This window comes from Oncorhynchus nerka, unplaced genomic scaffold (assembly GCF_034236695.1).
Source record: "Oncorhynchus nerka isolate Pitt River unplaced genomic scaffold, Oner_Uvic_2.0 unplaced_scaffold_1767, whole genome shotgun sequence".
NCBI classification, from domain to species: Eukaryota; Metazoa; Chordata; class Actinopteri; order Salmoniformes; family Salmonidae; genus Oncorhynchus; species Oncorhynchus nerka.
The window spans coordinates 39,659-63,066 of record NW_027039568.1 but is presented as its reverse complement, the minus strand read 5'-3'; the positions used below and the strand labels follow the sequence as shown (position 1 = coordinate 63,066).

At 41.6% G+C, this 23,408-nt stretch overlaps 1 protein-coding gene across 2 annotated transcripts; it reads right to left on the bottom strand.

Annotated features, from left to right (window-relative positions):
• Window positions 1-1,021: 1,021 nt before the first annotated feature.
• On the bottom strand, window positions 1,022-14,861 carry LOC115118638 (zinc finger protein 32-like). 2 transcript variants are annotated; one of them, XM_065015035.1, is made up of 4 exons: window positions 14,376-14,861; window positions 13,922-14,019; window positions 13,614-13,791; window positions 1,022-2,057 (listed from the first exon to the last, which is right to left on the bottom strand). In XM_065015035.1, the coding sequence occupies exons 1-4, from the start codon at window positions 14,596-14,598 to the stop codon at window positions 2,017-2,019; spliced, it is 540 nt and encodes a 179-aa protein (XP_064871107.1). In that variant the 5' UTR covers window positions 14,599-14,861; the 3' UTR covers window positions 1,022-2,016. The 2 variants fall into 2 exon arrangements, with proteins under 2 accessions (XP_064871107.1, XP_064871106.1); XM_065015034.1 differs by lacking the exon at window positions 1,022-2,057 and adding an exon at window positions 3,687-4,727.
• Between the last annotated feature and the right edge of the window lie 8,547 nt (window positions 14,862-23,408).

Genomic DNA, 23,408 nt, shown 5'->3' with positions numbered 1-23,408 from the left:
TGTATCCTGAAGTGACCTTTAATTCTTCCACTGGATCAACGCTTCAGCCAAGTAGGATACATGATAGTGGCAACACATGGAGTAGGGTTGATATAGTCATGGTAGGATACATGATAGTGGCAACACATGGAGTAGGGTTGATATAGTCATGGTAGGATACATGATAGTGACAACACATGGAGTAGTGTTGGATATAGTCATGGTAGGATACATGATAGTGGCAACACATGGAGTAGGGTTGATATAGTCATGGTAGGATACATGATAGTGGCAACACATGGAGTAGTGTTGGATATAGTCATGGTAGGATACATGATAGTGGCAACACATGGAGTAGTGTTGGATATAGTCATGGTAGGATACATGATAGTGGCAACACATGGAGTAGTGTTGGATATAGTCATGGTAGGATACATGATAGTGGCAACACATGGAGTAGTGTTGGATATAGTCATGGTAGGATACATGATAGTGGCAACACATGGAGTAGTGTTGGATATAGTCATGGTAGGATACATGATAGTGGCAACACATGGAGTAGTGTTGGATATAGTCATGGTAGGATACATGATAGTGGCAACACATGGAGTTGGCACATCACACACATGGTTATGGGCTTAAAAGAAGAAGACACCAGGACCATGTCAGGTATAGTTTAAATGTATTCATATTTGAGTTTGCATCCCAATATGACACTTTAAATACATCACAGAAGACTGAAATATAACAAAATGTCTGTTGTGTTTTTTGAAATATAGTCTCTATAGACATTTATCCATAACAAGGCTTAGGTGTCCCCTATAGTCTGCAAAAACCTCTCCAAAATGTGAAATGTTTTAAACATCTCTATTTTCATGCAAATAACTTGTCAAAAAGCATTTTTGTGACCAAATTCACATTCTTTAGTGTAGACAGTTGATTTCTCATGTTGTTTTCATGAGTGTTTGAGATTAGGTCCCTGAATGGTCAAAAACCTCTTCAAATAGAAGTACGTTTATAACACAGAATATCTTACAGGTCGACCCTCTCTCACTCTCTCTCATCATGTCACAAGCTGTCAGGCTCCCAGAAGAAGGGCAATAAAAGGCCCCAGCTCACTCAACTGCCCCTCCCTCTCCAACAGCCATCAACCTAGTACATCCTGAAGACAGAACATCTAAAAGATAATCTAGGAATCCTTTCTTCCTCATGGAGTTTTTTCCACTTGACTCTTTCCACATTTTGTTACATTACAGCCTTATTCTAAAATGTATTAAATCCCATTTGTTCCTCATCAATCTACACACAATACTGTCATGTCTTTACTATCCTTCATGTGATGACATGCTACTTTTATCAAATCCATTACCAAACGTTTAATTGATTACGTGATTGAAGTAAATCATGCAACAATTAATAACCACTAATAATCTGGGGCACCACGGAGAAGTTTATTTAAAGAGTTCCGTCTTCCGAATTAACTCTTAATAATCTAAAGATCTCTTACATTTCAGTCATCAATCAGTCATTAAATTATTATTAATTGTTACCTCATCAGTTCTCATTCCAAACGTCCAAATTCTTGGTTATCTTCACGAACCCTAGTTTCCATAAGGAATAAGCAATATACAAACAGGATTATTTATTTATTGACGAACTAAATAATCACAGAAATACATAAAACATATATTGGTAACTAACAATGATAGAAAAGTCCCTAGTGGGCTAAGCCGATATGACAGCTTGGTAGACAAAAGGAAAGGGGTGTGACAGAGAGCAGGAAAGACAACATGGATTCATTACACAGTCTATAATTACATTCATTGAAATGCTAATCCTTTGCACATGAACGGCCTCTCATTCGAGAATAATTGCAATGTATATATATGTTGTCTCTTCTGTTCGATTCCTCCATCGTCCTGTAGGGTTCATCAGAGCCTCTGGTTAACTTTCATTGGGATCCTCCATCGTCCTGTAGGGTTCATCAGAGCCTCTGCTTAACTTTCATTGGGGTCCTCCATCGTCCTGTAGGGTTCATCAGAGCCTCTGGTTAACTTTCATTGGGGTCCTCCATCGTCCTGTAGGGTTCATCAGAGCCTCTGGTTAACTTTCATTGTCACAAAGTTAACTAAGATGTAGACTTTCTATAGTCACTGTACAGCCTTAACTATGGAGTGACCCCACGAAACGGGACATCAGCCAACTCAGTGACAACCACAGAACACAAATATATATACAGTTTACAAAAATATTAGCGTCTTAGCTCTTATTGCAGGACTTTGACTGTGTTACATCACCTCCCCAGTCAACCTATTGTGGGTATTGAACATTCATATTGGACTGTACAGCCTTACCTATAGACGTACACCACCACAACTTCCTGTTTCCATCACATCTGTTAAGTTTTTTTTTACACGGTATGACTTCATTCACATAAAAACTTCCCATAATGGTAAATCAAGCTATAAACAGCCTAATTATTTTCCCCTCAGGAAGCTCTGGTAAACAGTTGATGTAGTGCACTGCTGCCACCACCAGGCCTGGAGGGCATTTTGACTTAGCAAGCTAGCTGTGTTAGCAAGCTAGCTGTGTTAGCAAGCTAGCTGTGTTAGCAAGCTAGCTGTGTTAGCAAAAGACGTAGCAGCTAACTAACTGGCTACTGAACAACCTATTGTGTGTATTGAACATTCATATTGGACAGCCTTACCTATAGAGTAGCACCACCACCCATCAGCCCATTCTCTTCTTGATGTCAAAGCTGCAGTGTATTGTTGCTATAGGAGTTTATGATTAATAATCCTATTTACTTCAAGACACACTAAGATGTCACCATACTATTCATTTAAAGCCCCTCTGTCAGATATAAATCATCAGAGTGGGAAACCAACTGACATGGAAACAATGGAGCAAATGTATCACTATCAGAGGGGTGTATTATGACATCAGATAGAACTACTCAGACATTCCAAATATCACTTGATTATCAGAGGGGTGTATTATGACATCAGATAGAACTACTCAACCATTCTAAATCAGGCTTCATCCATATCTTGAACGTGGATATTGATCCAACCATTTCCAAAGTAATGATGGAAACAGGATATGCCTTTACAATTTTATAAATGCAAATAGACCATTTGTAAGTTCGTTTTACATGGTGGGATCATTTTGTGTCAGTAAACATTTATGAGCGAGAAATGGTGGTGGAAACTCCTTCGTGCGCAAATATTTATATAATAACCATCAGATCTTAGTTAACTTGGAGTCACGTGATGATATGTTGTGTGGTCCTCCCACTACGACTTGGGAACCCATGTAGTTTATTAGGCTGCAGATTAAATAAGTTATGAACTTCAGAGGGTGGTGAAACTGCATGTGATGAGCTTGATGCTCCTTTCCAATACATTTTGAGGGTCTTATTCTGGTGACATGATGATTGACGCTTGGTTGCCTGTTGACAAATAAAATAATATCTCTCTCTCATCCATAATAATCATGTAGGTAACCTACCAACACTGTATCTATGAGCTGCTGGCTACAGTGCACGTTGCCATGTTTCTTCATATAAAACAACAGCTTTTTAAAACCATCAGTAGAGTTGACAATGTGATGGAAACTCATTTAACTTGTATTTTTCATTCGATACATGGGAATTCAACAGCAAAAGTCCCCCCCCCCCTTTGGTCAGGGACACATTCATACAAATATTTACACATTAAGTTTATTTAAAATAAATGCAGTTGACAGTGAGAGGACGTTTCTTTTTTTTGCTGAGTTTACAATTACCATTTTCCATTAGAGTCTGTGAACATTTTAATTTCATTAAATCATCAGTGGGCCACAGTGAAAATGTAAACAATGGGGAAAATGCATCACATCCAAATATCACTTGATTATCTGTAGTGCTGGAGGAATGACACACCCAGATAAACACAGAGTTTAAAAAAGGACCATTTAAACACATGGAATCTGATCTACTTTATATTCAAACTGACAAACTCCATATTCACTTTATGGTTTCTAATAAAAACATACAAATATATGTTTAAGAATACTTTGTACAATTCAATTTCATATGGTTTCAACAGGTAAACACATTGTCAGTCAACAATATAAGACAACGGGAGCAGTGTGTATGTTCTCTGATGAATTTTAAGTCAACGTGATGTGAAATATCAATATACACACTAGAAGTAATTATTCTCCCGTGTGGATTCTCACATGACGTTTAAGTGACCGTGATGAGTAATATGTCTTCCCACAGTCTGAGCATTTGCAAGGGTTCTCCCCTGTGTGCAGTCTCATGTGTTCTTTCAGCTTTCCTGAATGGTTAAAACGCTTTCCGCAGTGGGAGCAGCGGTAAGGCTTCTCCCCTGTGTGTATTCGCTTATGAGCGTTCAGGTTTCCTGACTCTCTAAAACTTTTTCCACAATGGGAGCAGTGGTAAGGCTTCTCCCCTGTGTGTATTCGCTCGTGAGATTTCATGTTTCCTAACTTGTTAAAACTCTTTCCACACTGGGCGCAATGGTGTGGCTTCGCTCCTGTGTGTATCCTCTCATGTCTTTTCAGGCTTCCTAATCTGGTAAACCTAGTTCCACACTGGGAGCAGTGGTAAGGCTTCTCCCCTGTGTGTATTCGCTCATGAGCTTTCAGGCTTCCTAACTGGTTAAAACTCTTTCCACACTGGGAGCAGAGGTGTCGTCTTGCTGGTTTGGACATCTTTGGTTCCTCGATGATTGGTGTTCCTCCTGCCAAAGACAGTGTTTATTTAAAGAGAGACGTAAATTGAAATAATTGATAATCATAACAATGAGCAATCCATCAGATGGGTTTACACCCATTCCCCCTCTAATCAGTGGACCTTCCCCCACGGAAAGATTGATCACTGACCTCAGCAACGATGCAAATCCTAACTATGCCGAGGGGCTGGAAATGTTAGATTTTGATGCCATAAGCGAAAAAAATGCAGACATTGGGACAGACGCTCTCCAAAATAGACCATCAGGCAGAGGCCTTGTGAAGGTTCTCTCCAGTTTAGCCCTCAACTATGCCCACCAGTAGTGATGGACAGTGCACCAGTACCTCAATGCCCAACAGAGGTACGAGCAGGAAGCTGGGGAGCTCAAGGCACAGGTGGAGAGAACCAGGGAGCTGGCATCGAAAGCCGAAAAAGATAAGCTACTGCTATCCGAGAAACTGTGTGTGAGAACAGATAAACACTTATAACAAAGAACGCGAACAAACTCTTGACCAAGTCCATATTCTAAAGGAACAACTCGTTTTAGCCAAAAGGAAATATGATGAACGTCTCTACCCATGTAGCTGGAAATGCTCATGTGTGATATGCATGTTTATGGAGTTTCCTTAATAATTGAACTGCAGAATAGTAGATTATTGGGGGTTGCACGTGGTGTGTTGTGCGTGTTTGCACTGAAACGTACACTCTGTGTGTGTGTGTGTGTGTGTGTGTGGGTGTGTGTGTGTTCATGCAAATCAACTTGATGCCCTGCAAACGGTTGTGAATGAAACAACTCAAAGCAATAATGTTCTATTTCAAAAGCTGCAGACCAAAGACAATCAGTTAACTTCTTATGGCTGGGGGCAGTATTGAGTAGCTTGGATGAATAAGGTGCCCAGAGTAAACTGCCTGCTACTCAGTCCCAGAAGCTAAGATATGCATTTTATTAGTATATTTGGATAGAAACACTCTGAAGTTTCTAAAACTGTTTGAATGATGTCTGGACTATAACAGAACACATATGACATGCAAAAACCTGAGAAAAAATCCTAACAGGAAGTGGGAAATCTGAGGTTTGTAGTTTTTCAACGCATCCCCTATTGAAGATACAGTGGGATATTGGTCATCTTGCACTTCCTAATGCTTCCACTAGATGTCAACAGTCTTTAGAACCTTGTTTGATGCTTCTACTGTGAAGGGGGCCAAATGAGAGGGGATGAGTCACTCTGGATCTGTTCATGTGAGAGTTAGCTCATTCCATTGCCTACACAAAGGAATTCTCTGGTTGGAACATTATTGAAGATTTATGTTAAAAACACCCTAAAGATTGATTTTATACTCACATGTTTCTACACTGTGGATCTTTGTCTGCTCACTCCACACTCTGGAAATCTTTATCGCAAATCAAACATTTATTGTGGAACACACTCTGGATCATCAAAGATTAGTGAATATTTATAATGCTTTCTGACTAATGTTGACCACACTCTGGATCTCTGAGGGCTGTACTCAGATTATTGCATGGTATGCTTTTCTAAAGTGTTTTTTGAAATCTGACACAGCGGTCATTTAGAAGAAGTTTACCTAAAGTTCCACACTTGTATCTGTTTATTATGATCTCATTTTTGGACATAAATATGCACTTTATCCAAAACATACATCTGGATCTCTGATGAAGATCAAAGGTTAGTGAAATTAAGTAAATTAGTAATTCTCATTTCTTCCACATGGCGGTGACTGGATCTTTGGTGTGCTTTCACTGTAAAGCCACACTCTGGTATAAAATACTTGTATGTTTGAGGAATTTTAATTATGAGATTTCTCTTGAATTTGGCGCCCTGCACTTTCACTGGCTGTTGTCACATTCTGGATCTCAAAAAGGAGGACATCGCATCACTGGAGACTCACTCCCACACTCTGGATCTCGCTCACTCCACACTCTGGATCTCGCTCTCACTCCACACTCTGGATCTCGCTCACTCCACACTCTGGATATCTCACTCCACACTCTGGATCTCTCACTCCACACTCTGGATCTCGCTCACTCCACACTCTGGATCTCGCTCACTCCACACTCTGGATCTCGCTCACTCCACACTCTGGATCTCGCTCACTCCACACTCTGGATCTCGCTCACTCCACACTCTGGATCTCGCTCACTCCACACTCTGGATCTCGCTCACTCCACACTCTGGATCTCGCTCACTCCACACTCTGGATCTCTCACTCCACACTCTGGATCTCTCACTCCACACTCTGGATCTCTCCCTGCAAACCATGACAGATAGGTACGAGGCAGAGCGGAGCAAGGGCAACACCTACGTGTCTAAAATCAACTCCCAGGTGGACTCTGCGATGCAGCAGAACACCACCCGTAGGTATCATCTGGAGGAACTCCAGAACAGTCACGCGCTATCGCGGGACAACCAAACCAAGCAACCTCGCTCACATTCGGAGCTCAGAGAACGAGGGAATGTAAACGACAGGAGATTTCAGCCTCTTTCTCTTGGCCATTCGGCCCACAGTGACATGGGGCCTCCTCGCCAACACAACCACAGCTTGACTTTTCCTCTTGGCCTTTCAGCCCACAATTCCCAACGGGAGGGTGCAGATCCTCCCCGCACACTCGGCGGGGATCGCCTTGACAAAATCATCAAAAACTTCCGCCTCTTTGACCCTTTCAGGAAAGCCAAACAACACAGACATTCTTAGCAGACATAGAGGACGCCTTGGATGGCTATCCAAACGCTACGGATGCCGACAGGCTCTACCTATTGAAGCGAACGTCCAATAGACACGTGACAAGGTTCATCCGTCTACAAGAGCAACACGTGCAAAACTGACTACGCTAAACTTGCCACGGTTGTGAAAATATAATTCAGTGGTTCTGCGACTCGCAAACCCCGGCTTCGTTTAGCACCGGCTTCGTTCAGCTTACTTTGGCATGCCAAAGAGGATAATCTATGTGGACAATGTTTTTTCTAAAACTGATTCAATTGTAATTTTTTAGCTCATTAAAATGTACAAAATATACCCCGTAATGACAAAGCAAAAACAGGATTTTAGATTTTTTTTTTTTACAAATTAAAAACTGAAATATCACATTTACAAAAGAATTCAGACCCAGTACTTTGTTGAAACACATTTGGCAGTGATTACAGCCTTGAGTCTTCTTGGGTTTGACACTACAAGCTTGGCACACCTGTACTTGGGGAGTTTCTCTCATTCTCTGCAGATCCTCTCAAGCTCTGTCAGGATGGATGTTGAGCATTGCTACACAGCTATTTTCAGGTCTCTCCAGAGATGTTTGATCAGGTTCAAGTCCGGGCTCTGGCTGGGCCACTCAAGGACATTCTGAGACTTGTCCCGAAGCCACGTCTGCGTTGTCCTGTTGGAAGGTGAACCTTTGCCCCAGTCTGAGGTCCTGAGTGCTTTGGAGCAGGTTCCCATCAATTATGTCTCTGTAATTTGCTCCGTTCATCTTTCCCTCGATCTTTACTAGTCTCCCAGTCCCTGCCGCTGAAAAATATCCCCACACCATGATGCTGCCACCACCACACTTCACTGTAGGGATGGTCCCAGGTTTCCTCCAGACCTGACACTTGGCATTCAGGCCAAATAGTTCAATCTTGGTTTCATCAGATCAGAGAATCTTGTTTCTCATGGTCTGAGAGTCCTTTGGGTGCCTTTTGGCAAACTCCAAGTAGACTTTCATGTGCCTTTTACTGTTCTCTGTACCTTGTTCCGTTCATCTTTCCCTCAGTCCTAACAAGTCTCCCAGTCCCTGCTGCAAAACATCCCCTGCCTGATGCCAAGTTTCCACCAGACGTGATGCTTAGAATTCAGCTCTGGTTGGGCCACTCAAGGTCATTCTGAGACTTGGAGTTTGGAGTTTTCCAAGAGTTTTTCAAGCGGGCTGTCAGGTGCCTTATACTGAGGAGTGGCTTCCATCTGGCCACTCTACCAGTGCTGCAGAGTTGGTTGTCCTTCTGGAAGGTTCTCCCATCTCCACAGAGGAACTCTGGAGCTCTGTCAGTGACCATCGGGTTCTTGGTCACCTCCCTAACCAAGGCCCTCCACCGATTGTTCAGTTTGGCAGCCAGCTTTTGGTAGAGTCTTGGTGGTTCCACACTTCTTCCTTTTAAGAATGATTGAGGACCTTGTGTTTTTTGGGACCATCATGCTACCTTAACATGCTGCAGAAATGTGTTGGTACACTTCCCCCGTTCTGCGCTGTCACTCAATCCTCTCTCCTTTGACCTCAGGGCTTGGTTTTTGCTCTGACATCCAAATCACGTGCAATCAATTTAATTTACCACAGGTGTACTCCAATCAGGTCATAGAAACATCTCAAAGATGATCAACGGTAACAGCACCTCAGCTCCATTCCGAGTCTCATAGCAAAGGGTTTGAATACTTATGTAAATAAGATTTATATATTTTTTATACATTTGCAAACAGGTCTGAAAACCTGTTTTCGCTTTGTCATTAAGGGGTATTGTGTGTAGATTGAATCAGGCTGTAACGTAACTAAATATGGAAAAGTCAAGGGGTCTAAATACTTTCCGTGTATATAATAATGTATATAGCCATGTTATACAGTATGAATAGGCTTGTTCAGTCACATGTCATGAATTCACTATGACATCATCATATTTACATACAATTTATGGGTTGAAAAGTTGTTTTTTTCTTTCTCAGACCTCAATAAACAACTGCAGGTGAAAGACAAAGGCCATAGCAATAAAATAACATATTAACTGGCAAAGCAGCAGAGTGAGGCCCGCATCCAGCAACGTCACGAGTCACGTTTTTGCAGCCGTTTCAGTACAGCACTACAGGGAGAGAGAGGGAGAGCAGCTGTTTCAGTACAGCACTACAGGGAGAGAGAGGGAGAGCAGCTGTTTCAGTACAGCACTACAGGGAGAGAGAGGGGGAGCAGCTGTTTCAGTACAGCTCTACAGGGAGAGAGAGGGAGAGCAGCTGTTTCAGTACAGCACTACAGGGAGAGAGGGAGAGCAGCTGTTTCAGTAAACCACTACAGGGAGAGAGGGGGAGCAGCTGTTTCAGTACAGCACTACAGGGAGAGAGAGGGAGAGAGCAGCTGTTTCAGTACAGCACTACAGGGAGAAAGAGGGAGAGAGCAGCTGTTTCAGTACAGCACTACAAGGAGAGAGAGGAAGAGCAGCTGTTTCAGTACAGCACTACAGGGAGAGAGAGGGAGAGCAGCTGTTTCAGTACAGCACTACAGGGAGAGAGAGGGAGAGCAGCTGTTTCAGTACAGCACTACAGGGAGAGAGAGGGGAGCAGCTGTTTCAGTACAGCACTACAGGGAGAGAGAGGGGTCTGAGCAGCTGTTTCAGTACAGCACTACAGGGAGAGAGAGGGGGAGAGCAGCTGTTTCAGTACAGCACACTACAGGGAGAGAGGGGGGAGCAGCTGTTTCAGTACAGAGAGAGGGGAGCAGCAGTTTCACAGCACTACATGGAGAGAGAGGGGAGCAGATGTTTCAGTACAGCACTACAGGGAGAGAGAGGGAGAGCAGCTGTTTCAGTACAGCACTACAGGGAGAGAGCTGTTTCAGGGGAGCAGCTGTTTCAGTACAGCACTACAGGGAGAGAGAGGGGAGCAGCTGTTTCAGTACAGCACTACAGGGAGAGAGAGGGGAGAGCAGCTGTTTCAGTACAGCACTACAGGGAGAGAGAGGGGAGCAGCTGTTTCAGTACAGCACTACAGGGAGAGAGAGGGAGAGCAGCTGTTTCAGTACAGCACTACAGGGAGAGAGAGGGAGAGCAGCTGTTTCAGCTGGGAGAGAGGGGAGCAGCTGTTTCAGTACAGCACTACAGGGAGAGAGAGGGAGAGGGCACTACAGGAGCAGCTGTTTCAGTACAGCACTACAGGGAGAGAGAGGGGAGCAGCTGTTTCAGTACAGCACTACAGGGAGAGAGGGGGAGGGAGAGAGCTGTTTCAGTACAGCACTACAGGGAGAGAGAGGGAGAGCAGCTGTTTCAGTACAGCACTACAGGGAGAGAGAGGGGAGCAGCTGTTTCAGTACAGCACTACAGGGAGAGGAGAGGGGAGCAGCTGTTTCAGTACAGCACTACAGGGAGAGAGAGGGGAGCAGCTGTTTCAGTACAGCACTACAGGGAGAGAGAGGGGGAGCAGCTGTTTCAGTACAGCACTACAGGGAGAGAGAGGGGGAGCAGCTGTTTCAGTACAACACTACAGGGAGAGAGAGGGGGAGCAGCTGTTTCAGTACAGCACTACAGGGAGAGAGAGGGAGAGCAGCTGTTTCAGTACAGCACTACAGGGAGAGAGAGGGGGAGCAGCTGTTTCAGTACAGCACTACAGGGAGAGAGAGGGGGAGAGGGATAAAATACACGGGACTAGTTTCAATGTATGGAATCACTTAGGAGTTTCTGGATGTTGGGTAAACTTCTCCTTTGAAGCATCATTGAGAAATAATGAATTGAAGTTGGAACATTTGTAGACTAAGAGGTTTTAAGAATGTTGGGCCAGTAACAGTTCAAAGCCCGCAATATAGAAAATAATCTGCTGTTCTGAACTTGAGCAGTTAACCCCCAACAACAACTGCTCCCCGGGCAAAGATGACGTGGACGGCGATTAACCCCCACACCTCTCTGATTCAGAGGGGTTGTGTTCAATGCGGAAGACATTTAGGATGAATGGATTCAGTTGTGACTGACTAGATATCCCCTTTCCTTCCATCGCAGTCCTCCTTTAAGACTCCATAATGTTTCATCATTAGATGCTACAGTCCTCCTTTAAGACTCCATAATGTTTCATCATTAGATGCTACAGTCCTCCTTTAAGACTCCATAATGTTTCATCATTAGATGCTACAGTCCTCCTTTAAGACTCCATAATGTTTCATCATTAGATGCTACAGGCCTCCTTTAAGAGAGATCTTTGATGAAAACCTGCCCCAGAGCAGAACCTGCTGCTTTATCAGAGTTCTGAGTAGAGGGTCTGAATACTTAAGTAAATGTAATATTTCAGTTTTGTATTTTTTTTAATTAGCAAAAATATCAAACTTTTTTGTTGTTGTTGCTTTGTCAGTATTGTGTTTATAGGATAAGGTCAGTATGGGGTATTGTGTTTATAGAATAAGGTCAGCATGGGGTATTGTGTTTATAGAATAATGGTCAGTATGGGGTATTGTGTTTATAGAATAAGGTCAGTATGGGGTATTGTGTTTATAGAATAAGGTCAGTATGGGGTATTGTGTTTATAGAATAAGGTCAGTATGGGGTATTGTGTTTATAGAATAAGGTCAGTATGGGGTATTGTGTTTATAGAATAAGGTCAGTATGGGGTATTGTGTTTATAGAATAAGGTCAGTATGGGGTATTGTGTTTATAGAATAAGGTCAGTATGGGGTATTGTGTTTATAGAATAAGGTCAGTATGGGTTATTGTGTTTATAGAATAAGGTCAGTATGGGGTATTGTGTTTATAGAATAAGGTCAGTATGGGGTATTGTGTTTATAGAATAAGGTCAGTATGGGGTATTGTGTTTATAGAATAAGGTCAGTATGGGGTATTGTGTTTATAGAATAAGGTCAGTATGGGGTATTGTGTTTATAGAATAAGGTCAGTATGGGGTATTGTGTTTATAGAATAAGGTCAGTATGGGGTATTGTGTTTATAGAATAAGGTCAGTATGGGGTATTGTGTTTATAGAATAAGGTCAGTATGGGGTATTGTGTTTATAGAATAAGGTCAGTATGGGGTATTGTGTTTATAGAATAAGGTCAGTATGGGGTATTGTGTTTATAGAATAAGGTTGTAACCTAACGGCTCCAACAGCGGAGCCTCAAGCACAAGATAAAAATCCCAGGATGGGACTAGCTGTTTGGGTACCGGGAGTAGGTGACCCTTCATAAAACAACAGATCAGGGGGTTCCACTGTATCGTTGTTGCAGCCTAAATGGCCAAATACACCTTTAGAGTTGAAAATGCTTCCCTTCGTCAGAAAGCAGCTCTGTTTTAGACTGATAGACTTTAGACTGATTTGTTTCTGATCTCATCATCTGTTAAATACACAGACCCCTTATTGTGCTGTAGTGAGTGTGTGGCTCTAGCACTCTGAATAGAGTTCATTATCAAGGAGGACGGTCACGTGTGTTGAGAAGTAGAGGATCACTAGTTTGAGTCCAGTATGGGGACAGAGGAGGAAACTAAACTGTTAGCAGCACACTGGCGTCAGTTACACAAGAAATCAATAAAGTTAATAATTTCCAAATGAAACCATGTTCTGTTAAGTTCTATATAGTATATATATTAAGCCATGTTCTGTTAAGTTCTATATAGTATATATATATTAAGCCATGTTCTGTTAAGGTCTATATAGTATATATATTAAGCCATGTTCTGTTAAGGTCTGTATGTTGGAGTTCAGGCTTCATTTGAACTGATAAAGTAGGAAATTAAATGAATTTTGTCCATTACAGAGACGGAGGCCAAGACAAAAAAATAAGCTTGTTTTAAAATATATATTTACCAGTTTAACAAGTCCTGTAGATCAGCTGTTAATGAAGCAATACAGACCACATTGAAGTGTCTGGAGTTTAGTTTGTATGTTCTACAGTCTAGTGAAGAGAGGGGGATGACTGGGACAGACAATGTGACATCTATACTGTTTTTAGGAAACATGTTTTCTTTCTCTCTAAATCTAACTTTCATCAAGGTTTTATATGGTCTATTGGTTTCTCTCTTTTCATTGGCAGAATCCTTTTTCAGTGTTATGATATTCATAACATCCATATCCACCAGTCTATCTTCCTGTCAACTAACAGAACTCTGCTGGTTGTCCTGGTAACAGATACCGGTGGGCAGATCTGTTGTATTTGCTCAAACTAAACTACAGCACTTACTTTGATGTGTCAAATCTGATCCTTTCTTCTCTTCTCCTCCTCTCACAGTTCCACTCAGCCCCGTTGTTTTCCTGCAGTCCACCAGCAGCACAGACAACCTCTTCATACCCAGCAGTAAGGTGCTACCGGGAGAGGCACGACACGGGGACTCCGGGAGGGTGGAAGGGCTAGCGTTGTCCTGGTAACCATAAAGAGGGGACACAGACACATATCATTATGGATGCTGATGTCACCGCTGTCATGAAGTGCTTTACTGAAGCCCAGACCCAGATAGAGCAAGCTGTATGCTAGACCAGACCAAGCTGTACCATCTGGTGTTCTGATCTGGAGAGACTCTTCTCTGCCTCGTCAGCATCAGGATGTTGTTGAGGCTCCCCAGAGGATCCACCATAGTCATGTCTCTCTCCTGTGTGAACAAGAACATCAAACAGATAGTGAACTTATGACCGTCTATTAAAATCATAGGGTCTTAGACGAGGCCTTAATCTCTCTAAACAGGCCCTAAAATGCAAATGTTAAAGGGTAGTTCCACGAAATGGGTGCCTTTTGATGAGATGCACTTTAATGTAGACCACGTGGAGAATTTAATAAATCTAATTTAAAAGACCCCAAAATGTATGTACCAAAGGCAGATTGACCCTTTAAGAATTTATAAAGTACTGAACAACATATTCAAGTGTAGAACTTCAGCAGAATGCCCCTTAAAACCCCCACATTAGTTCAATAACTGCATAGTTTGTGCCCATTTAAGACAGTACTCACTGGTGTTAATCTGATATTCTGTCTCTTCCTCTTTCACTCTCAAAACGTCTTCCTTCTTCACCTCTACTGCGATAGCATCCTCTTCCTCTCTAAAATGTTCTTCCTCTGTTTCCTCAATAACATCATCTTCTTCTTTCACGACAATGTTCAGCCCCAAAGCTTCTTTCTCCGTCCAGCAAACCTCCTCTTCTTTAGCAGGGGAGGAGTAGTTTAGTGAGCTCATGGTCCGGGATGTTAGAATTAGCGACTAGCCAAGTGCTAGGTAGCATTAGCGGCTAGGCTCAGTATCAGTGTTTAACAATTTAGCAAATTGAACAAGCAAATTACGTTAAAGTTAACCAGTTGATACGTCAAATGAACTGCGTTAACAACACTGAGATTAGCTAATGTACATTAACATGGTCTAAAGCGTCAATCTTTCAGTTTTATGTTGTCTAGCAAGCTACCGAGGTGGTTGAAAGAGTATCCGTGTTGTTGTTCCTGAAGTGTCCCGTCCAGTCCATTATACGTCACGCAAGAAGCATCACCTGAAAGACGCCATCTGCTGGCTGGAGTGGGTAACGCAGTTTGGAAACAATAGTTACTACACTTTTTGGATTGGAAAGAACGTCATAATTATTAAATAATAAGCTGATACATTTTCTGTTCACAGACGTAGCAGCTCAATATGAATATGTAGATGATGAATAAATACTTCTATGAATAGGTTGTGTTTTAATACACATTTGCTCTGTTCATTTTTCACATTCATCTTTATCTAGATGTGATGGTACTAATCCCTTAAAGCTACACTCTTTAAGATACAAAATCATCCTGTAAACAATAGAGCAAATGCATCACATGCAAATAGAACTTCATAATCTGTGGTGCTTTACACTGGGTCTACAAAACATTAAGAACACCTGCTCCTTCCATGACATAAACTGACCAGGTGAATCCAGGCTAAAGCTATGATCCCGTATTGATGCCACTATATAAATCCACTTCAGTCAGTGTAGATGAAGGGGAGGAGTCAGGTTAAATAAGGATTTTTAAGCCTTGAGACAAATGAGACATGGATTGTGTATGTGTGCCATTCAGAGGGTGAATGGGGAAGACAAAATAGTTAAGAGCCTTTGAACAGAGTATGATAGTAGGTCCCAGGCGCAGGTTTGTGTCAAGAACTGCAACGCTGCTGGGTTTTTTCCAGCTTCCCATGTGATTTGTTTTCTCATGAGCATGGCCTTATTTCTATTACAGCATATTGGATGACTTTCATTCATATTCCATTCACCCTGTTCAATGTAACAGCAACAGGTTTAGGCTACTACATGATACTAGAATTTCCCCTATACCCATCATGAGATTGCTACAACCTCGCCTATGAATGGAAGTTTAGAACGTAGGTGCACACAGGTCGAGATACATTTTTTAGGTGACAGACAGTGACACATGGACAGACAGTCGTGAAGACATCAGCAACTAATTATCATGGTCCAAACACACCAAGACAGTCATGAAGAGGGCACGACAACAACTTTTCCACCTCAGGAGAGTGAAAAGATTTGTCATGGGTCCTCAGATCCTCAAAACGTTCTACAGCTGCACCATCGAGAGCATCCTGACCGGTTGCATCACCGCCTGGTATGGCAACTGCTCGGCATCTGACCGTAATTCACTACAGAGGGTTGTGAACATCACTGGGGTAAAGCTTCCTGCCATCCTGGACCTATATAAAGAAAGCCCAACAAATTGTCAGATACTCCATGTCTCAGAATGTCCTTGAGTGGCCCAGCCAGGAGCCCGGATTTGAACCCGATGGAACATCTCTGGAGAGACCTGAAAATAACTGTGTAGCGATGCTTCCCATCCAACCTGACAGAGCTATAGAGGATCTGCAGAGAAGAATGGGAGAAACATGAGGCTCCTGCTGCCCTCAAGGGCACATTGACAGATTTTTCACCTAGTCGTCTCTGGGATTCAAACCAGAGACCTTTCAGTTACTGGCCCAACACTATTAACCGCTAGGCTACCTGCAGCAGGAGTCCCATGTTGACAGGAGAGCCCACCTTTATTTCTCCCTCATTATGAACATTCATATTGGTCAACAGTCCTACTGTGTGTATTGAACATTCATATTGGACTGTAGCAACTAGCTAACTGGCTACTGATCAACCTATTGTGTGTATTGAACATTCCTATTGGACAGCCTTACCTATAGAGTAGCACCACCACCCATCAGCCCGTTCTCTTCTTGATGTCAAAGCTGCAGTGTATTGCTGCTATAGGAGTTGATGATTAATAATCCTATGTACTTCAAGAACACTAAGATGTCACCATACTATTCATTTAAAGCCCCTCTGTCAGATATAAATCATCAGAGTGGGAAACCAACTGACATGGAAACAATGGAGCAAATGTATCACTATTATGACATCAGAGAGAACTACTCAGACATTCCAAATATCACTTGATTATCAGAGGAGTGTATTATGACATCAGATAGAACTACTCAGACATTCCAAATCAGGCTTCATCCATATCTTGAAGGTGGATATTGATCCAACCATTTCCAAAGTAATGACCGGGCTGATGGAAACAGGATATGCTTTTACAATTTTATAAATGAAGACAGACAATTTGTTGGTTTGTTTTACATGGTGGGGTCTTTTTGTGTCAGTAAAAATGAATAAGTGATAAATGGAGGTAGAAACTCCTTTTTGCGCAAATATTTATATAATAACCATCACATCTTAGTTAACTTGGAGTCACGTGATGATATGTTGTGTGGTCCTCCCACTATGACTTGGGAAACCATGTAGTTTATTAAGCTACAGATGAAATAAGTTATGAACTTCACAGGGTGGTGAAACTGCATGTGATGAGCTTGATGCTCCTTTCCAATACATTTTGATGGTCTTATTCTGGTGACATGATTGATGCTTGGTTGTCATTGACAAATAAAATAATATCTCTCTTATCCATAATAATCTCATCATGTAGGTAGCCTACCAACACTATACAATCGTGGACAAAAGTTTTGAGAATGACACAAATATAAAAGTCTGCTGCCTCAGTTTGTATGATGGGAATTTGCATATACTCCAGAATGTTATGAAGAGTGATCAGATGAATTGCAAATAATTGCAAAGTCCCTCTTTGCCATTCAAATGAACTGAATCCCCAAAAACATTTTCACTGCATTTTATCCCTGCCACAAAAGGACCAGCTGACATCATGTCAGTGATTCTCTCGTTAACACAGGTGTGTTGACGAGGACAAGGCTGGAGATCACTCTGTCATGCTGATTGAGTTCGATTAACAGACTGGAAGCTTCAAAAGGAGGGTGGTGCTTGGAATCATTGTTCTTCCTCTGTCAACGATGGTTACCTGCAAGGAAACACGTCATCATTGCTTTGCACAAAAAGGGCTTCACAGGCAAGGATATAGCTGCCAGTAAGATTGCACCTAAATCAACCATTTATCGGATCATCAAGAACTTCAAGGAGAGCGGTTCAATTGTTGTGAAGAAGGCTTCAGCGCGCGCATGAAAGTCCAGCAAGCGCCAGGACCGTCTCCTAAAATTGATTCAGCTGCGGGATCGGGGCACCAACAGTACAGAGCTTGCTCAGGAATGGCAGCAGGCAGGTGTGAGTGCATCTGCACGTACAGTGAGGCGAAGACTTTTGGAGGATGGCCTGGTGTCAAGAAGGGCAGCAAAGAAGCCACTTCTCTCCAGGAAAAACATCAGTGACAGACTGATATTCTGCAAAAGGTACAGGGATTGGACTGCTGAGGACTGGGCTAAAGTCATTTTCTCTGATGAATCCTCTTTACGATTGTTTGGGCCATCTGGAAAAAAGCTTGTCCAGAGAAGACAAGGTGAGCGCTACCATCAGTCCTGTGTCATGCCAACAGTAAAGCATCCTGAGACCATTCATGTGTGGGGTTGCTTCTCAGCCAAGGGAGTGGGCTCACTCACAATTTTGCCTAAGAACAAAGCCATGAATAAAGAATGGTACCAACACATCCTCCGAGTGCAACTTCTCCCAACCATCCAGGAACAGTTTGGTGACGAACAATGCCTTTTCGAACATGATGGAGCACCTTGCCATGAGGAAAAAGTGATAACTAAGTGGCTCGGGGAACAAAATATCAATATTTTAGGCCCATGGCCAGGAAACTCCCCAGACCTTAATCCCATTGAAAACCTGTGGTCAATCCTCAAGAGGCAGTTGGACAAACAAAACCCCACAAATTCTGACAAACTCCAAGCATTGATTATGCAAGAATGGGCTGGGACAATTGCAACATTACTGAATGAACAATGAACACTTTTATTTGAACTGAATAGAATACATATTATGGGCTTTTGATGGGTGTTCTTAAGGTGATTCCACAGGTTGGTGGTATTGTTTCATTTAGCCGTTGCTGACCCCATGCTTACATCTTTATCACAAATAGGACACATTGCTTTCCCTGGTGCCAATTCCATGTAACCGTCCCACACTGGTGCTCTGCTTTTCTCTGCCATCTGTAAAACACACACACACACACACACACACACACACACACACACACACACACACACACACACACACACACACCTCTGAAGTGACAATGATACTGAAGAGTCTGCTTAGGAGACAACTCTCAACTGTTTGAATAAAAATAGTTTAAGTTGCCTGTGATGAATGTTGAAAACAAAAACTGTCATTTCTATATGCAGGAAATCATATTTTAATAATGGACATGGTAAGAATTGACTACCAAAGTGCGAGTCATAATTCCCATGACACCTTCCAGCAACATCTGAAAAGCGGTTCCTTCATTCATTTATTCCATAGGATATTTTTAGATTCACTTCAAATAAGGTCTGTGTTTCCTGTAGGATTACACCACCTTCCCAATTTTATAACTGTGTAGATATCCATAGGACAAGGTAACTCTGATCAATATTGGCTAAATATAAGTGAAGATCATTTTTTTGTAGAGTGGATTTATGAAAATATGTTGACAAACGTTACCTTATCCTAGTGAGATTTACACGGGTATCAAAACGCAAGAGGAAGTAGGTTTATGGAAGACATGAAAGAGATGGTTTAAGCACAAACACAGACCTTATTGGAAGTAGATCAAGACATTCTCTATGGAAGACATGAACAGAGGTGGTTTAAGCACGAAACACAGACCTTATTGGAAGTAGATCAAGACATTCTCTATGGAAGACATGGACAGAGGCGGTTTAAGCACGAAACACAGACCTTATTGGAAGTAGATCAAGACATTCTCTATGGAAGACATGAACAGAGATGGTTTAAGCACGAAACACAGACCTTATTGGAAGTAGATCAAGACATTCTCTATGGAAGGCATGAAGGTAAAATAACGAAGGAACCCCTTTCAAGTTAAATAAAGGTGAAATAAATAAATAAAGTTCAGCCGCAAGTTATTACATGAATTATAACGCGTCGACTATTTCTCTCTAAACCATATACCTTTGACTATTACGAGCCTGCTGCTGTAACATGTTAAGGCTTAATTATAAACATAGTTTGACAAGTTTACTCGAAATATAATGTATACTTTCGACGTTTTGGTGCGCATCCACTTGAAATTTGCATACATTTCGACCGAAAAGTGTCTAGTTTGAGAACGGAAAGACACAGACTTGAAAACTGAACGCTAACTTGGTGAGTATTAACCCTTCCAGGTCTTCTGAAGGAAGAACAGCCATGGTAAGGGAATATTTATGTCTTCATTTTGGGTTTCTGTCGACTCCAAGATAGAGGAGTCAGTATGCTAAATGGGAGCACCGACTCTCTATTATAGCCTAGTGAACGCCAAATGTAACGTTAAAAATAATTGTAACATAGCGATTGCATTTAGAAGAAGTTTATCTTGCCATACATATGTAAAACATGCATATTTAGTCAAAGTTTATGATGTGTATTCCTTGTTAGCTGACGTTATCTGCCGGAGCTATTTTATTTCTCCTGACATTGCAGTAACATTTTTTGAACGATGCATAATTGTAAACAGAGATTTATGGATATATATTGCAGATTATTGAAAAAAAAATGAATGTACTGTGTAACATGTTATATTACTGTCATCTGATGAAGATTTCAAAAGGTTAGTGAAATGATTTTTCTTTTAATCCTGCGTTTGTTGATTGCATATTTTTTCCTACTTGGCTATGCTAATGAGGTATGTATGCAGTGGTGGTTGGACATAAATATGTGCTATGTTTTCGCCGTAAAACATTTGAGAAATCTGACTTGCTGGGTAGATAAATAACTTCTTTATCTTTCATTTGAGCCATTTTTCAAGCGATTCTGTGGAGGTTAAATATTTTTAGGATTATTTATTGCGTTCCCTGCGCCACATTACAGCTCAGGGGGGATGGGGGGTGATCCCAAAGGGGATCATGTATCCCCATCACGTTAATGAATAATTAGACAAAGCCCCCAGTCTGCAATAGGTTAGTTCTTTATTCAGAGAACGTTCTGAAAATCATACAGGCACATAGCCTTTTATACCTCACATTTGGTCATACCATCTACCATACCTCTTATAAATGCTCCTCTTCTCTAACACTATCAATGCTATTTACAAGTCTACTCCAACACATTACATTGGTCATACCATCTACCATACCTCTTATAAATGCTCCTCTTCTCTAACACTATCAATGCTATTTACAAGTCTACTCCAACACATTACATTGGTCATACCATCTACCATACCTCTTATAAATGCTCCTCTTCTCTAACACTATCAATGCTATTTACAAGTCTACTCCAACACATTACATTGGTCATACCATCTACCATACCTCTTATAAATGCTCCTCTTCTCTAACACTGTCAATACTATTTACAGGTCTACTCCAACACATTACATTGCTTATCATATTCTCCGTAACATGTTACATAATCGTCTGCAAGCCTAACAGTTTCTCCCCTCCCTGGGTGGGGAGACCTCCTTCCTGTTATCAGTTTCACAGTTGTCACAAGTTGTCTGTTGACAGTTCCTCTTTTCGTTGAATGTCTCACTTAAACGGCTAAATAGTAAAGTCTTGTCCTATGCACATTAGGGAATTATAGTCAGGTAATTCTAATACATTCCCTTTGGGCAGTCAAGTCTGGGGTGAACCAAGGGCTATATCTGTTCTTAGTTCTACATTTTTTTAATGCTTATTTAAGATGGTGAGGAAATTACTTTGCTCAGCCCCAGAGATTCTTTCTCCGTCCAGTAGACCTGCTCTTCTTTAGCAAGGGGCGAGTAGTTTAGTGAGCTCATGGTCCGGGATGTTAGCTAGTTAGTTGGCATTAGCGACGAGCCTAGTGCTAACCTCAGTATCAATCTTTAAAGTTTGCAAATTGAACAATCAAATTAGTTTAAAGTTAACCAGTAGATACGTCAACAGAATTGTGTTTAAAACACTGAGATTAGCTAATGTACATAAACATGGTCTAAAGAATCAATCTTTCAGTTTTATGTTGGCTAGCAGGCTATCGAGGTGGTTGAAAGAGTTGGCGCCTTGTTGTTCCTGAAGAAGCGTCCGTCCAGTCCATTATACGTCACACAAGAAGCATCACCTGAAAGACGCACATCGCCGTCTGCTGACTGGAGTGGGTAACGCAGTTTGGAAACAATAGGTACTACACTTTTTGTATTGGAAAGAACGTCATAATAATTTAACAATAAACAGATATATTTTCTATTCCATCTTACAAATAATACTTTCCTGTACACAGAAGTAGAAGCTTAATATGAACATGTATATTGATTGAATTTAATAGACACTTTGTAAAACACATACATAAGGTTGCTCCAGCTGGTGACCACTAGGCCACCCTGCCGCCTCCACATACATAAGGTTGCTCCAGCTGGTGACCACTAGGCCACCTCCACATACAATTTAAGAAAATCATCAAGGATAACACAATCATGCTTAACAGATATATATATATACACAAGACAATCACAATATAATAAACAGCAGGCACCAAAAAGGCCATATGCCATACCGGGCATTCCCCTCTCCCCTCCACCTACTTTAATCTTACCACTCACTTTTGAGACATGCTACAATTTAGCCATTTTTTTTCAGTGAGAATTTGACCCATGGCGGTTATAAGTACCAAATTCTTTGGGAGATTATTCAGAATGTCAGCTGAGTATAAAAACCATGTCTTTCCCCTTTTACCACTTTAAATCTAAAAGGAACAGCGCCAGTTTAACTCTTTCTAGTTGAATAGCTATGGATAGGCCATAACTTCTACACCTGCATTGCTTGCTCTTTGGGGTTTTATAGGCTGAGTTTCTGTACAGCACTTTGTGACATCAGCTGATGTAAGAAGGGCTTTAAAAAATACATTTGATTACATTTGTTTGATTACTAAGTCAAAGTAGTTACAATAGTATCTGGGAACCATACTGTGGACAATCTGATGTTCAAGACAATTTTATCTGAGCGACTCGCTCCTCCACTTTAAGCCATCTAAGGCTTTCAAAGTGGGAATAGTCAAGATGCGTAAGTGCTGGAAGTTGTCTGCAATTTATTTTGTATTATCTTGGGGGGGCACTACTGTCTCATGCATAGTCAAAGTGGCACTGAACAAGAGCCCCTGCCAATGTCCACATTGCATTCTTCTCCAGATATTTGGAGGTTCTAGCCAGGAACCTAATTTTATGGTTCACTTTGGTAATAACATTTTGTGCCATGATCTCCCCTGTCAGATGGTTATCTGGCACACATCCAAGATACTTAACATAGTATTTTGCTGCAACTACTATTTCACCTACTACCACCTTAAATTTCCTCAGTTTCACTTTGGAACCGAACAAGATGGACTCTGTTTTTCCAAGGTGAAGTGACAGCTTATTGTCATTATTGCCATTTACTGACATTCAGAAGTTCAGCACTGAGGGCTTTCTCAACCATATCTTTGTCTTTGGGAAACCAACAGTGCAGAATCATCTGCATATAGGAAAAGGTCACATGTACAGGCAGATTTCATATCATTTATATACAATAGAAATAAA

What these genes read in the sequence shown, in the direction of transcription:
- LOC115118638 (XM_065015034.1), bottom strand. Translation starts at nt 14,598, where the DNA reads ATGAGCTCACTAAACTACTCCTCCCCTGCTAAAGAAGAGGAGGTTTGC. An exon ending in AGAATATCAGATTAACACCA is followed by an intron (nt 14,020 to 14,375) that starts GTGAGTACTGTC and finishes TTGTTCACACAG; the next exon opens with GAGAGAGACATGACTATGGT. An exon ending in ATCAGATTTGACACATCAAA is followed by an intron (nt 4,728 to 13,613) that starts GTAAGTGCTGTA and finishes TGTCTTTGGCAG; the next exon opens with GAGGAACACCAATCATCGAG.